Source organism: Mytilus galloprovincialis, chromosome 11 (assembly GCF_965363235.1).
Source record: "Mytilus galloprovincialis chromosome 11, xbMytGall1.hap1.1, whole genome shotgun sequence".
NCBI lineage: Eukaryota > Metazoa > Mollusca > Bivalvia > Mytilida > Mytilidae > Mytilus > Mytilus galloprovincialis.
In genome coordinates, this window is record NC_134848.1 from 48941329 (window position 1) to 48957804 (window position 16476).

A 16476-nucleotide genomic window follows, 5' to 3' on the forward strand; every position below is an offset into this window, starting at 1 on the left:
AGTTTATATGATTAGACTAGTTGCAGCCAGTTGGTATTATTATCTTACTATGCATGCTATGCATGCATCATTTTAAAAGAACTCTATTCGGCGAATTGTCTGCTGTAGTAGCTGTTGGCATTCCCTGTGTAATAATACTTCCTAGGTCTGCTTACTCGTCCAGAACACCTGAGCATACCCTCGATATTTAGTGTGCTCAGTCTGTAGTTTTTTTTTACATTGTGTTTTGTATACGGTTAGTCTTTTAGTCCGTTGATATCTTTTTTGCCTTGACGTTGTCAGTTTTGTTTTATCTTTAAGCGTTAATGCCCCAAGGGAACTTCGAAAGCATTAGTCGAAGATATACTGACAACGCCATGGTTGAAAGAAAAAGACCAACACACAAACAAAAGAACAAAAAAAAAAATTGCAGTTACGACAATCGGAACTAATTATTTACATCTGTGAAAAGGATATTCTATGATGCTTTACCAACTCGTGATAATGTAAAACTGAACGGGAGGCATGCTTACATGCATAGTACCTAAATACTTAATTCCGGTCACAACTGAATGTTGACATTTCATTTGAACAATGGTCTTGATAGATAAATCAAAATTTGCATTTAACTTGAAATTCGTGTTAATGCTACATTTCAATATATCACAGGTTAATTCACTTTTCCCTCTCCGCATGTATGTGGGCTTGACATTTAAGACTATTAACAGTAAGTTGATAAATGGAAATTATTTCAAATAAAGGCAACAGTAGTATGCCGCTGTTCACATAAACCTAACATAAACCAACACAAAAAAAAATAGACACATCCGACTTAGTCAAGGCCTCAACTGCAAAAAGTGAAGAAAAGTGAAGAAAAGTGACGTTCAAAATATATCAAGTGTGAATGTGTGTTCCCAGTAAATAAACTATGTCGTATACAACATGTACAACATCCATGATCGGTAATGGTTAAATCCATTCATTTTATAATACTAGCCAGTATGTGATTAAACACAATAAAACGCGAATATAGAGCCTATGTAGAATGTCCCAATATAAGCAGGGATTTTCCATATAATCAAAATTCATTATTATTGTTTTTCATAACACCATCATATCATTTCGTTGAAATCGTTCGATATCTAGGTGTTGGATATTTGGTGGATAAAAAGAACATTTGATCATTTCAGGGTGATTCGACAAATGCTTCATTGGAAACAATTAGAATACACGTTACGAAAAAAATGAGTGTTGGAATGAGTTAATCTTTTTCAAATATTAAATATATAATTATAATGCATTACGAGCCTTTGAAACAAAATTGGATTGATTGACAGCAGTTGGCTGTTTTTACCACAATGGAAGGAAGTAACTAATGTTATATGTTTTTACTGTTTTACAGACAAAAACGAGAAGAAATGCATAACATACCTCTTGGTCCTTGATTGCCTGTTGGGCCTATAAAAAAGGAAACATGTTTTTTCTATTGGAAATTATTATACCCAAATGTGAAGATAACAAACAAAAAAACAACAAGGTATAGTTGTCAATAAGATAAAAAAAAAACAATGCTTTTAACTAATACGTCAGCAGCTGAGACTATTCTTGCAGATAGAAGCTTTTCAGATTAAAATGTATTTCCAAATTAAATAATTGTATGTTTTTTTTTTTTTCATATTGAACCATGTGCATTTTTTTATTTACCAAGTACTCTGCACTTATTAGTGCAAATGTATATCAGAACAAGAAAAATTGCGACAGACTTCTACCCAATGTAATATCTGTTATATACAAGTCTAATCAAATGCAAATCTAAACAAGTATAAACCTTCGAATTAACTACAATGAATGGTATATATGTGACACACATCATCAATAGACATTGAGTACAATTTACCTACCTCGATTTCCTACTGGTCCTTGGTCGCCTCTTGGACCTTAAAAAATATGATTTTTTATAAGTAAATACTCGCATTACAAAATATTTCTGTCTAACGAAGATGACCTAGGTGCAAACAAATTAAGGCAGAATTACCGAAACTGTTTAGTATACTATATGTTACTAATCCTTACCTACACAATTAAGCATGAAATAATATTACAGCATAATACGCATGATTTTATAATATCTGCCAGTAGATATTTACACAGCTTTAATTCTTTTATGCATATCAAAAGTAACATAAATAAAAAGAACCCTAAATAATGACGGATCACACTTTAGAAAATATCAACATTCAAATACAATTTGCATATTGAACATTATAGAATAAATTGCATGACCTCACGTTTCAGGTAATACATAATGACGACTTAATAAGCGATAATTGCATAATAAACGTATCAATAATAAAGAAAGAGGATACACAGATACGGAAAAAAATATACTGGATAAAAAAAATAATATTTCAACATGCATAAAACTACATAAAAATATAATGTCATTTGCAGTGGCCTAATCAAAATAGCCGGACTAACATTTCCAGAAAATAATACATTATTTAATCGTGTCTTCAATTATTTGAAACCTTTTAGTAAGAGAGTGTATCGTTATGACGAAAGCATGCATTACTTTACTGGTTGTCGTGCGGAATATTGAATTTTTCAATTAATAGCATTTCAAGCGAACCAATAAGCTGTGTGTAGAAACCAAGCAAAGAAGCATTCAAACAAAAAGCATTCTATCACCTGAATAACAAAGGAAATGTGATACTTAAAAACAAAAACATGTTAACCTTTATCTCCAGGTTCTCCTGTAAAATAAATGTATTTAAATATATGTAAAGGACATGAAAAAAAAACCCGCTGGATTTGATTTTGAATGTTAACGGTGTTGATTCGATCGTCACTGCTGAGTCGTATGTAGACAACACGCGTTGGTAAATGTTTGTTAATATTACCAAGCAATGGTTTGTTCTGTTTTGTTAGTGTTACTGTTAATTGTCTCTCGTTATTTCACTGTTCCATTTTACAGTTATTGAATACTATGCATTTATTAAGATAGGATGTTCGTCAAGAACCTCACATTATCTCTTTCGATAAAAACGTGTCCATTTGTTTTATATGGAATTAAGGTTACTCCGGTTAAATTATTTCACATCATGTCACATCTTGTTTATCTCGTAAAATTTAAGAATGTTTTTTAAACCACAACATATGATTTCAATGATTTTAACAAGCAAAGATCGTACGTTATTGAAAAGAGTTAATTGGTAAACGAGCAACAGTGCGTTATAATTTCTTTTGTGATTTTCTACTTAAAAGAAGTAAATGTAACATACCTTTGTCACCTTTATCTCCCTTTTCACCTACAAAAATAAAAATTAGTCAGTTGTTATATTGGAATAAAAGTCCTTGTAAAGGGATTACTGTAATTTAAAGTGTCAAAAGATTAATTATTCTCAATTGAAAACATTAAAAAAATATGAAACCAGTGATTAATGGTTATTAATCATAAGATGTATTTTCACAAATTCAACTGAATATATGCATTTTAGTTGAACAATCTCAGAGCAGTAGCGTTAACAAGACATCCTAAATCTTATGCAGCAATTGTCAAGTAAAATTAAGATATAATCAGGTCAGTGATGAATGAAAAAAAGCAACTAAAAAAAAATTGTCAGGGGAGTTGCATGACAACCCGATAGAAAGATGTCAATGGGTTCTAAAAGTCAAAGAAACTGTCAACTTCATATCGAATCAAAATATGCCAAACGTTTGCAAATTAATTGCAGCAATAGAAGATTCAAATTAACATAATGTCGAAAAATCGTACTCGGCTATGGTAACTTTCGGTAGTTAGACATACGCGTTTTACTTTTGCATGTCAGGATATGTGATTTCGTTACTCTTTCTGTACACACATAATTAAAGGGGCTTGCGGGTCTACGTCGAATTTTTTATTTAAAATAGAATTTTGCTATTTTTTTTTCTATAAATGAACTTTATCTTATACTGAATAGAAAAATAAAAAAAAAAATGGGGTCACCGTTCATTCACGCTCACAATCTGCCTTCGAAAAAAGTATACATTTTTGTAACGGTACCTTTTTTCTGTTGAACTAATAAGAACAATTGAGGTAGTATCGATATTAAAAAGGAACTTAATTACAGAAATCGCTCAAATTTTACAAAAATTTAGTTCAAGTACAGCTTATTTGAAAATAATTATAAAAAATATAGGTCACCGATTAGTTAAAAAAAGATATTTCAAGTATAATGCCAAAAAATGGCATTTTCGCACCAAAGGGAGATAATTTTGAGCTTTTTCAATGATATCTTCATTTTAAAAATCATCTGTGGTCGACGCAACTTAATTTTGTTGAATGATTTGTGTACCATATAATAAAGTTAGAACTACTTAAGGTTATACATAAAATTGTTGAATTTTTTCTGAAATTTTTATACCCTCGAGCCTTCTTAAATCAAAATGACGTTTAGATAAAAACAACTTAGATATTAACTTAGATCTTACTCATAATCAGATCTTTTGGAAAAACAAATACAGAATTCACAAGGTGCTAATGTGTCACATTAGTTCAAAAAGTGATGTGCTTTTGTGCCACTTTAGTTAAAAAGGGAGATGCTATTGTCAAATCAAAATGTTACAGTAGTAGGTAATATTATGACATATGTTTTTTAAATTTTGCAATCTTTTTGTCGATTATTGTAGTTAATTTTAATGAACGAACGGACGAGTATAGACTATCACTATGCCCCTCGCAGTGAGAGAGGAAAGGGGCAAAACATGTTAACTGTAGTTAAAGTCAAATGTTTTCATTAGTACATTGTATATTGCATTTATTATTGGTTTTTTTGTTAGTACATTGCATACTACATACATTATAGATTTCATATTTTAGAGTTAAAATCGTATACAGACCAGAATAAGGGCAGTTTATAGTTAAAGTAAAAAAATAAACACTAAAGAGGAAAATACAAAATGATATAACCTACCTTTAGGTGCTGGTTCATCCACACAAACTGTAAAAAATAAGCCAAACAAATCAATTATCATAGTGTTTATGACTTGCAAGGTCATGTCTACAGTATGCACGTCTCTTCGTTGACGTTTTAATTTTAATTGTTTGTCACAACAGTATAGCAAATATTCAAGTAGTGGTATAGTATAAAACGAAATACTATGAAAAATGTTTAACATTACTACAATGTTTTAACGAGTATTGCAGTAAATTAATGATTTACACATCAATACGTCTAGAAAAAATGTGTTCAATCCTTATAATTCCGAAGACAAATATTCTAAGTAGTCAGTACTTATGGACTGACATGATTTATAATAAACCTTTCTAAAATTCTCCTTTATTACATTTTAAAATTGTTTGAAAATAAGATTTCAACTCCCTAACGCACAGTTGACATTAGACAGATATGTCTACTTTAATTGGGGGCCTATTTTGGTTATATACATGTAGCTGTTGTACTGTATATGTGCTCATACATCCTTGGCTTTTAAATATTTGACTTAAGCGTTCCTGTTGACGGTAAATAAAAAAAAACCGCTATGGGCGCATGCATTTTATAATGTATTTTCAATTTCATAAATTAATAAGAGCATAGTAATTAAGAAGAGTTCATACAGATTTTTTGAAAACATATTTCGACGCGATAATAAATGGTTGTGTTTTTGGTCGTTGCACGATTTTATTAAGATTATCTTTACTATTATGATCTAATTTAACAACACTCAATTTATAAAAAAAAAAAAAAAAAAAAAAAAAAAAAAAAAAACAGAGTAAAAACGCCTCTCAAAAACAAAACAAAGCAAATGCCTATAATTTTATAAGAATGTAGTTTCTTACCTTCACAAGCTATTTGCACAATCTTATCTAGAAGAGTATTCAATTTTTCAAACGAATCTGATGTGAAAACATATTCATCCGAGGACGCAATTTGCTGTAATTCAGCTAGGACGAACGTAGTACCCACTCCTATGGCGACTATAGTTACGCCGTCCTGTTTCAGTTTGCTTGCCTCCTGTTGTGGGACTTCAAAACCGGCATTATTTTTACCATCAGTAAGAAGAATGACCAATTTTTGAACATCTGGCCTGCCCCCGCCATTGGATTGGAGAAAACTATTATCTCTTACATACTGTAAATATAAAATTAAACAGTAATTATGTTACCATCATTAAATAAGCTTATATTGAATAACGTTTTCCATACATTTCGACGCTTACTAAAATTCTTAATTACTTATGTTTGGAAATAAAAAAAAAAATAAGAAAAAAAATCTCATACCTGATTTTCGGTAGCTGAGTACATGTTAAACATTTTTATTTACTTTGGTATGGTATCAACATTTGGTTTTAGCTTGTTTATTATTTCATCAAAGATAGAATCGTAACATATGTTATATAATTCTATCCCAATATGCATATTGCTTATAACTTATGAAAATAAAAAAAATCCGAAATCGGAGGACAATTCAAAACAAAAATTGCAAACGACAAAATAAAAAGCGCAAACACATCAAATGAAAGGATAACAACTGTCATAATGTTGTGTTGGTACAAACGGAAACTACAGTCATTTCTGCTTTAGTGACCACCTATATTATAAGACCATACAGTTTAGATCCCTTTGAAGTACATTTCATAAAGTTTGAACCCGTATTAAAAAACTACCTGTCGACTTAAGATAGATATAGGAAGATGTGGTGTGAGTGCCAATGAGACAACTCTCCATCCAAATAACAATTTATAAAAGTAAACCATTATAGGTCAAAGTACGACCTTTAACACGGAGCCTTATCTCACACCGAACAACAAGCTATAAAGGGCCCCAAAATTAAGAAGTCACTTTTTTATTCTCCCTGAAATGGTCTCTTAAAACAGGTTTCACTGTATGATCTTGGAGGTCAGACATTACAATACTTTTTAATTGACCCTTTTGAATACCGATATAGACGAATTACGTGATAAGTATTCTCAAAAGGGACATATGGTGTCAAAGGAAACGTATGCACCCGAGCATTGATGTGTGAATATTTTTTCCCAGGTATATATTACCTTATCCGTTTTTGGCACACCTTTTTGGAATTTATGGTCCTAAATGCTGTTCAACTTTGTACTTTTTTGGCTTTATAATTATTTTTGATTTAAGCGTCACTGATAAGTCTTATGTAGACGAAACGAGCGTCTGGCATATTAAATTATAATCCTGGTACCTTTGATAACTATTAATAGAGTGTATGTGATTGTTCTACGTTGCAATCGTTAATCAGATACGATTTCACACAAAAAAAACGAAAACAACCCTAACCTTTAATCCACTTCCGATTGCTGTTGATCCTCCATGGGAAGGTTGTATGCTCTGTATCCCTTGTTTAATAGCATTATGCGTGTTGAAATCGTTCAGATCAAAATGACCTCGGACCCTATCAGAAAACATGACAGCACCAAATTGTGTTCCCTCTGGGCCAACTGTAGAGAATTTGTCGACAATGTTTTTCATAAAGTCTTTCATCATTTGGAAGTTGTTGGCATTGTTATGACTGATACTTGAGGAATCGTCAAACAGAAATATGGCGTCAGCATTGGCCTCGCATTCATCCCCATCTGTCAATAGGAAGATAAATAATATAGGTATTTTATATATGAATTAAAATTACTGGTACTTGTTTTCAATGAATACATAAGGTATATAATTAAGTCTTTCATTGAATTATAATTTGATAATTAATCTCTTTTTAATATCATGGATAATTTACGTTTAAAATTTTTTCTATTCCTCTCCACCCATTAACAAAATAGTGTATTAGAGTTTAACAGCTTGATATAGAATTATTTCTAATCTGACTATTTCGATTAGTATTCTGTACTTCTTTTGCGTTATATGTATGCATTTTTTTTATTGTCAATAATATAGGGTTATTGCATGAATATTGGGGAATATTGTCCCGAGTAGAATTTTATAATGCACGAGCTTGCGAGTGCAGTATATGTTCCACGAGGGACAATATTCTTCAATATTCATGCAATAACCCTTTTATTGTATAGCAATATAACACTTGAAAGTAACAATTGGTTAAAACTAAGATTTTGTCGTTGATGACGTTATGAATTTTGAAGATTTATTGCACTAGTGCAATATTGGAATTTATTGCACGCTTACTTTTGGTTACGTACTGTGCGAAATATTATATTGCTATGCAATAGCTGTCAATACTCACTCATTCCTTTGTGGTCTATAAAAAAACAAAAACACTGTGTTTACAGTCATGGTTAAACGCAGAAATATAAAAAAAAATTGTTCGAAATTAATCGTTCACCCTTGTTTCATAGTTTCAAAATTGGATCATCAATGGAAAACAGTGTGATTTGCTTTTTAGCTACAGCTAACTTACTTTCGATCTTATATAAATAACATAAAATGCAGGTTCACTGGTATGTATATATTAAAACAGTAATTTGTTGATGTATAATAGTTTATCGTAGTATTCTTACATGTATCCAACTGTTAGACATCAGATTCTCATACCTGTTTGCCTCTATTATTCAATACAATATAAGTCAACAATAAAAAACATGATTTACTCTAAGAGTTGAATTGGTGTTAGTACATGTAGTAAATAAGGTCATAATTACGTCCATCGTGATGCCAATAGCCCCTCGCTAACGAAAGCGTTTTTGGCTTTGAATGATGTATAAACACGCAACCCCATCCGGTTGGAATGAAAGGCTTAATCGTCTATCATGTGTACAGGAGATAGTACAACGGTCTTTGACCGTTACATATTAGATGGTAAACGGACACCCGGTACAGGTATTTATATTCCAACGCTGTGAGTTGTTCATTCCAAAAAAAAAATAATTGGAGATAACAAATTTCGTTTTAAGTACTATATCACTTACGTTTCTTATTTTTCTTTCCGTATCCACCACCTGAAAAAAAAGTAAACAATAAAATGCATAACTTCTATCTGTCAACATTAAAAATTAAACGAAACACTGACATATTACTGGGATGCCCGGTACTGTATAAACTTACTAGAATTCGCTGTCTGCAAATTGGAAGGACACATGTTAAATAAGTTGATCACAACCTTAGAAAAATCATCTCTTTTATTTGTCGAATTTGTATTGTTCGGAATAATTTTAGTTAATCACACCGTTTGAGTGCGCGTTTTAGATGAGACTACCATGCATGCTTCAGATCCCGAAACAACAAATTCCTTAACACCATATGCTAAGATCTATTTTGTTTTACAGGTTTAATTTGTTCTGTGTTGGTGTTGGCACACCTTCAACGTTTGTATTTCAAGACCAGAACCATTGGCCATACGCAAAGATGTGTTTCCATTATTTGGCTAATATTATTGAGACACTTTTGTGCAGCTTATTAAATTTCTAAGCAAAACAAAAATAATGCGTTTTACGCAACCCAACCATGTCTTAACCGGAATACTTTATATTTGCTTTTATTCTATTACAAAAAAGGCTTCCAACTTTGTCAACAGCTCTGTGTGGCTTCAAAACGTTTAAACAGTTTGCACTTCCATTTACAAACGAACACAGAGAGAACAAACAACAAAAACAACCATCGCAAAACATCTACACATCCTGTATAAGAGCAATGCAATTAATGGAACATTAACATTACATTAATGCAAACCGAATACTGAATGTTAGAATTCAACGCAAATTGCAATGTGCAATACAGATATCATGATTTCGATAAATGTATTTTATTCTACTAAGAATTATAGCTTGAGTAAGTACACGCATAGATATATCGAACAACACATTTATTGATTTGCATTGCATTTCAAACATAGACTAAATACTAGTCAGTAAGGCATACATTCAATTACGTGCATTTTCAAATTTCCGACTTATAATGATGTTAAAAACGTAATCTTCATTTTACAATAAAAAAAGAAAAATTATGTCAAATCCTGTTGTGAGTCATTTACAACATTCGTATATGTTATTCCGATATCGTGTTCTGATCACCTGTACAAATGGAGAAGGTTTGAAAGGTTCAAAGAATATGGCCATGCAACAATCAGCTTATGCCGAAGGAACACATTTGGGTGTGGGGGTTGAATAAATATGTAAAAAAAGTTCAGTCGGAGTGTGTTCGATAAAGATGATGGTTTGTGAAGGGAAAATACCACATTCTCTTCACCTAAAAATACCATAGAAACATATATCGCTTATATGTCATTTATATCTCGTGTGTTTTTTCTCTATTGCCGAAGGGTTGATTAGGAGTATATGCATAAGGTCATGCACCAAGCAAACATATGCTGAAAGAAACCGTTTTAGAGGAGATAAAATTTTAAAAGACACAAAAACTGATGTGGACGGCTTAAAAAAAGACTCAAAAACAAGTGAAATTGTATAAATAAAACATAAAAACTTGTGGTCTAATTGCCAACAGAGAGATATGACAGAAGTTAAAAGCTATAGATCGGCGTACGATCTTAAAGCAGAAACCATACCTACTAGTCAGCTGTAAAATGTCCCGACATTAGTTCACATGAAGACACTGACGGCCTGATTAATATACAAAATAATCAACGAAAACAAAAGACATAGAGCAACAAACGATTATCACTTAATAACAGGCTCCTAACTTGGGACAACCATATATATATAATATGGCCGACTTAAACTAGTTTGAATGCGCAAATCCACACCCTGGGACAGTGGTGTAACGCTACAACACAAGACAAAACAATTACAATAATCTCAAAATTGCGTTACCCATTAAAGCGCATCTTCGCTAGCCAAGGGTTACTGTTTACTTCCCTCCTCTTCGCCCTTGGCAGATTAAGATAACATTTGCGATAACAGTGTTGTCTTTGTCATACTCGGAAAAAGTAAAAGACATAAATATAACATGATTTGAAATTTTATTTAATATTTGTCCTTGTGACGTGAAGATTAAGACAGCTTTCATTCATAAATAAATCAGCCTGAAAAAAATCGAAAATAAAACACCCAGTTTAGCATATGAATGTTATAATAAATTATTTGTTTACCACTAAACACTCGATCTCAAAGCATTAAAATGGTGCCAAACTATCTATACTTAAGTAAGAATGCTATGCTTAGTGAGATAGGACCAAGTCCAGAAGAACTCTGCGGACGCACGATGCTGATAGAGTTAATTGTTAATCAATTGAGGGGTGAAAACTGTATCCTATACTATCTTGAATTTGTTTATTTTTTTTTTACTTTAGCATGTCACATAGAACATTTCACGTTGTATGAGAGCAGCATGCAGTACTTGTCTTGTAATACCAATATCAGTTCCATGTACACGTGGCTATTTCATTATTTGGCAGACATATAGAGGTTTGGCGGGGTTTTAGGGTAAATTGAAACCATGGTCTTGATATTATTTACAAACCTTACTTATGTATAAGTAATGGAATTGTTTACGAGGGTATCACCAGCCTAGTAGTCAGCACTTTGGTGTTGACATGAATATCAATCATATAGTCATATTTTATAAATTTCCTGTAACAAAACTTTGAAATTTTCGATAAACCAAGGATTGTCCTATCCCAAGAATAGATTACCTTAACTTCATTTGGCACAATTATTTTGAATTGTGTTTCCTCAATGCTCTTCAACTTTGTACTTGTTTGGCTTTATAACTAGTTTGATCTGAGCGTCACTGAGGAGTCTCATGAAGACGAAACGCGCGTCTTGCGTATTAAATTATAATCCTTGTACCTTTGATAACTATTTACTTATCGAGTATAATGTCAGAATACGCACATAGGAGGTAAAGTTCGAACCGTTATTTCATTTGTAATTCTCATTTAAACTATAATCACTTAATATACACATATGAATGCAATATTATTACATTGGATATATAACTAACAATGTAGCTTCTTTGAAAACAAATAAAGCTATTAGAGACAAATTTGTACACATAAAATATCATTAATTATTTGATTGCAAACTATATGAAAGTACATATAGATGTTGTGTAACGAAACGGCAACACTAAACATGTCTGAATAACAACAATGTATAATAATTGTTTGTCCTTTTAAGACCTTCCAGTGTAAAGTGGATATTTTTATATTGATAGTTATCAAAGGTACCAGGATTATAATTACGCCAGACGCGCTTTTCGTCTACATAAGACTCATTAGTGACGCTCATATCAAAATATAAATAAAGCACAAAAGCTTGTGCACGAGGCAGTTAAGATAATTGCAATGCGTCAGTTTTTCTGAACAATTGTGTTTTAAAGTAAATCTCAAGTTTAATCTCAAAATGTGTTAAATACAAAAAAAAAATTTGACTATGTAAACTTGAGAGACCCTGTAGATAATAAAGCAATTTAATCGATAATTTACCTGACCATGAACTCCAAGGCTTTGGTGTTGTCTTTGTCCAACTAGACCAAGGAGTTGGTGTTGGAGTTCCTGTCCAACCAGACCAAGCCTTTGGTGTTGTCTTTGTCCAACTAGACCAAGGCGTTGGAGTTCCTGTCCAACCTGACCAAGCCTTTGGTGTTGTCTTCGTCCAACTTGACCAAGGTGTTGGTGTTGCGTCCGTCCAACTAGTCCAACCTTTTGGTGTTGAATCAGTCCAACTTGTCCAAGGCTTTGATGTTGTTGTGGTTGTCTTTGTCCAACTAGACCAAGGCTTTGGTGTTGAATCAGTCCAACTAGACCAAGGCTTAGGTGTTGAATCACTCCAACTAGTCCAAGGCTTTGATGTTGTTGTTGTTGTTGTCTTCGTCCAACTGGACCAAGGATTTGGTGTTGGAGTTCCTGACCAACTAGACCATGGTGCTGGTGTTGGGGTTCCTGTCAACAACATAAAAAAGACTTGAAAACCATAACATATATGTAACACTCAAACGTGTCCGAATCCCTAAACGTTCGTATGAAGTCATCGAACTCAATTTAAAAAGTCTAATTTCATAAACGTGTCCTTAGAAAGTATGAGATTTTCCTTTCATTGAAGGGTCAATCGTGTCCATATTATAAAAAAAAAACTCCGTTATTTGGTTATTGTTCTCTCATTGACGTAAATTCTTTTTACAATTTCAATGGACATTGAAATATAATCCTTTGGATCTTTATCAAACTAAAATTTATAACACGTACCAAAATATGACATTTGTTCAGTTCTGCATTATGTAAAAATACGAAGCAATATTCAGTAACAATGAACATTTTGAATCAGATACCCGTTGTATATGGAGAATGCCCAATATCTGCACATTGAAATCCTTGTAACAACTTGTCAGGTCACTTCCATGGTATGCAGCAAGGCAACAATTTTAGACCCTATACATATCTACCCGTAATATATATAGTGGCAGTTGGCCTCCCAAAAAAATCAAAATGGCAGTTAAAATTTTCCCCCACTTTTATTTCAGATGGCCTCTGTTATATAAAGGGAAAACAAGATTGTTATAGTGTAGTCCCGTAAAAATAAAGCGGACTTTCTCCGCTCCTTAAATTAATATTTAATTCCGAGTCCCGATTAGTGTAAATTCCTATTAATCGAACACATTTAGGACCAATCCCAAATTCCCGTAATAATGAAGGTACATATTGGTAAACTACATGCAGAAAAAAATATCAACGATAACTGAGTTACATCTATTTTAAGAACTGTACGTGTTGAAAACTGTTCTAGGATATTATAAAACAGCTTTAATCGTACACTGAAACGACCCTTATGTTTACACAGGTCTGTTAAACGTTCTAATATCGATCAGACAGTGTGAGCTGACGTATCGGTAGAAAATACAAGAAAATAGGATTGATAAATTACCATACTCATCTATCTGACGACACACTGTGATCAAAATCTTCGAAGAGTCATAATTTTCAAAACCTGTTATTCGTATCATTTTTATGTCAAACGGATGACAGTGATGGGTATATAGTTGTTCCGGACCATATGAGTATTTGGACCATACGCGTATGGTCATGACCATATGCGTATACTCATATGGTCCGACCATACGCGTATGGTCCGACCGTACGCGTATGGTCGGACCATATGAGTATAATACTCGTTTGGTTATTAACGGGCCGGACCATATGAGTATTTGGACCATATAGGTATATATATTTTTTCAAATTACATTATAAACGTTTCAATAATACAAAAACTTTATCTAAAAAAACAGTGATGGTTTAAAACATGAATTTTTTTTAATTTCATAATCCAAAAAACTACGTAAAAATTTAATATTGATGCCATAGTTAGTTTTCATCGCTAGTTACATTCGTGCATGTAGGCTTGGATGACATTCACTTCCACACGGTATCATAGATTTTTTGCATTTGCCAGAAATTTGTACACTATCTCTTTTATTTACACATTTTGTTTGCGAGTGAAAAACAAGCCTTTTTTGCAGCCGCGTACAGTGATACCGAGGTCTATGGCAATTCTGATGTCTACGGTGTTTTTAAGAAGCTCTAGATCTCAAATATCGGAAAATGACTGCAATACACCATCTTCACAACACTAACTTAAATAAACTAATAGTATGCTACTTTCCAGTGACTTCTTATGTAACAGTTCATCTAGAAATTTTTGGAATTTAATTTTTTAGTAGACACATTGCCATTTACTCGTCATAACAAATCGGTAATGACCATAGGTAATGACCATCGGTATAAAATGTGTTTACTTTAAATTTGACAATTAAGTAAAATTAACTATGTGAAACTTCTTATTTTTATTTTAATATCTTATCTTTGTATTATAATATAGTGATAAAATTACCTATATGATAGCGTCTTTTGAATGAACAGTCATACCATATGAAGAGTTTAGAAGTATTAAAAGTAAACTGTAACAGGGTGTTAATTACCCCGACCATACGCGTATGGTCCGACCATACGCGTATGGTTGGACCATATGAGTATATACCCATATGGTCATGACCATACGCGTATGGTCCAAATACTCATATGGTCCGGAACATAGTAATAAGGGAGGTCAGGTGCGAACATTTATTTTTAGTTTTTTCGACGCTATCAGTCAAATTATTTTTTCTCAATATTTCAAATAAATGATATGGGTAAAATCTGGATACAGAATTTTTTTTCTTGTCTCCTAGACCACAATACTTTTTCAATCAAATTATTCGAGGGAAACAACATAACTACCTCTCTTTGAAGTTCAATGATTATTCCCTTACAAAATGATATGATTTCCATCACACACGTATATTCTCATTATCCCTCCCTACGCTTAAATCACCTTGCCCAGTCGCTCTGTAGTTCTCTTATCACGGCTTTGTCACGAGAGCAGGCATTATCATAATATACAACCACACAATAAGACATATGCATTATCATATTTTTTGTTCAATTATGCATAACTACATGTAGCTGTAGTAAAGTAGGTGAAAATAAAACAACTGATATTGCTAATATAATAATACTTACCAGTCCATGATGACCATGACTTAGGATGAGTTCTGTCTATTAAAACAATTATCTAAATTAATTCCAATTAATGGTATAAGCATTTCACTTTACGATCATCATCACTTTCAATTATTGAACATAATGAATTTATTGCGGTATCAACTATAACATCATCGTGAAATTGGGTTATTTCATATGCTTATTTTTCTTTATTTCATCAATTGTTTGTGGTCAATATAACTTCAGAATACAAGCAGATCCGTCTTATACTTTTAAAACAATATACGTTGTACTGTTCATTAGTCTTTGCTTTGACATGTAGACTTGTGTAAACACACCCAAACAAATAAATGTAAAAACATATTATGGTATGTCAGCTTAGTTACTAATTTCTTAACAGCAATTGGCAGACGTTTAAGGTGGTACCTAACACTACAGGGATATAACTCTGTAAAGTCAGCTTAACGGTTTAATTACGTTGTGTTGTAAAGGCAATATTAAGCTTCTCAATGATCAAAATTGGTGTTTGTCAAACTGCTATATAACCAGTGTAAATTTTCTGACAAAACGGTTGGATCAAAATGTTTGAAATTTTTATATTTTTGTTAAAGTGTCAAAGTAAATACTTTGTAAAACTTTTATGAAAAACAAATTAATTCCCTTTTTGTCTAATACATTTTTATAATTATAGTTCAAATCAAGAATATGTTAAATGTTTATTTTATTCATATTATTTTATGTAAGCAGAAAAAAAATATGAATATTTATAACTACTTACGACGGGCAATAGATGTTCCGGTCAGAACACTGAGGACCAACGTTATTATCAGAATCCTATCCATGTTTCACAATACTGATAGCAGCAAACTGAAAACTCACCCTTTTTGTTATAACTGAGGTCAAAAGTCATCAAGCTTTCGTCAGAGATAATGTTAATTTGCATAATAATGGGAGATTACAACTAAACATTATAATGGATAAAGCAACAGTTGTGTATGTCTCTAATAGTACCGGATTTACATTTATTTTCACAGTGCACAAAAGATCACATAATTCGTGGTAATTAATGCATTTTTTGAATTTATTATTAGTTCCTTAT

At 32.2% G+C, this 16476-nt stretch overlaps 1 protein-coding gene across 1 annotated transcript in view; it reads right to left on the reverse strand.

Annotated features, from left to right (window-relative positions):
- Nucleotides 1-16236, reverse strand: part of LOC143052306 (uncharacterized) — a 32356-nt gene extending 16120 nt beyond the window's left edge. Inside the window, exons 1-12 of the mRNA XM_076225321.1 lie at nt 16156-16236; nt 15396-15431; nt 12330-12785; nt 8857-8886; nt 8175-8189; nt 7265-7560; nt 5801-6092; nt 4935-4961; nt 3261-3287; nt 2715-2732; nt 1881-1916; nt 1411-1437 (exon numbers count right to left, since the gene is read on the reverse strand). Of these exons, the coding sequence (XP_076081436.1) occupies nt 1411-1437; nt 1881-1916; nt 2715-2732; nt 3261-3287; nt 4935-4961; nt 5801-6092; nt 7265-7560; nt 8175-8189; nt 8857-8886; nt 12330-12785; nt 15396-15431; nt 16156-16219 (1324 nt within the window). The 5' untranslated portion in view covers nt 16220-16236. The remainder of the gene's footprint in view (nt 1-1410; nt 1438-1880; nt 1917-2714; nt 2733-3260; nt 3288-4934; nt 4962-5800; nt 6093-7264; nt 7561-8174; nt 8190-8856; nt 8887-12329; nt 12786-15395; nt 15432-16155) is intronic.
- Nucleotides 16237-16476: the final 240 nt, after the last annotated feature.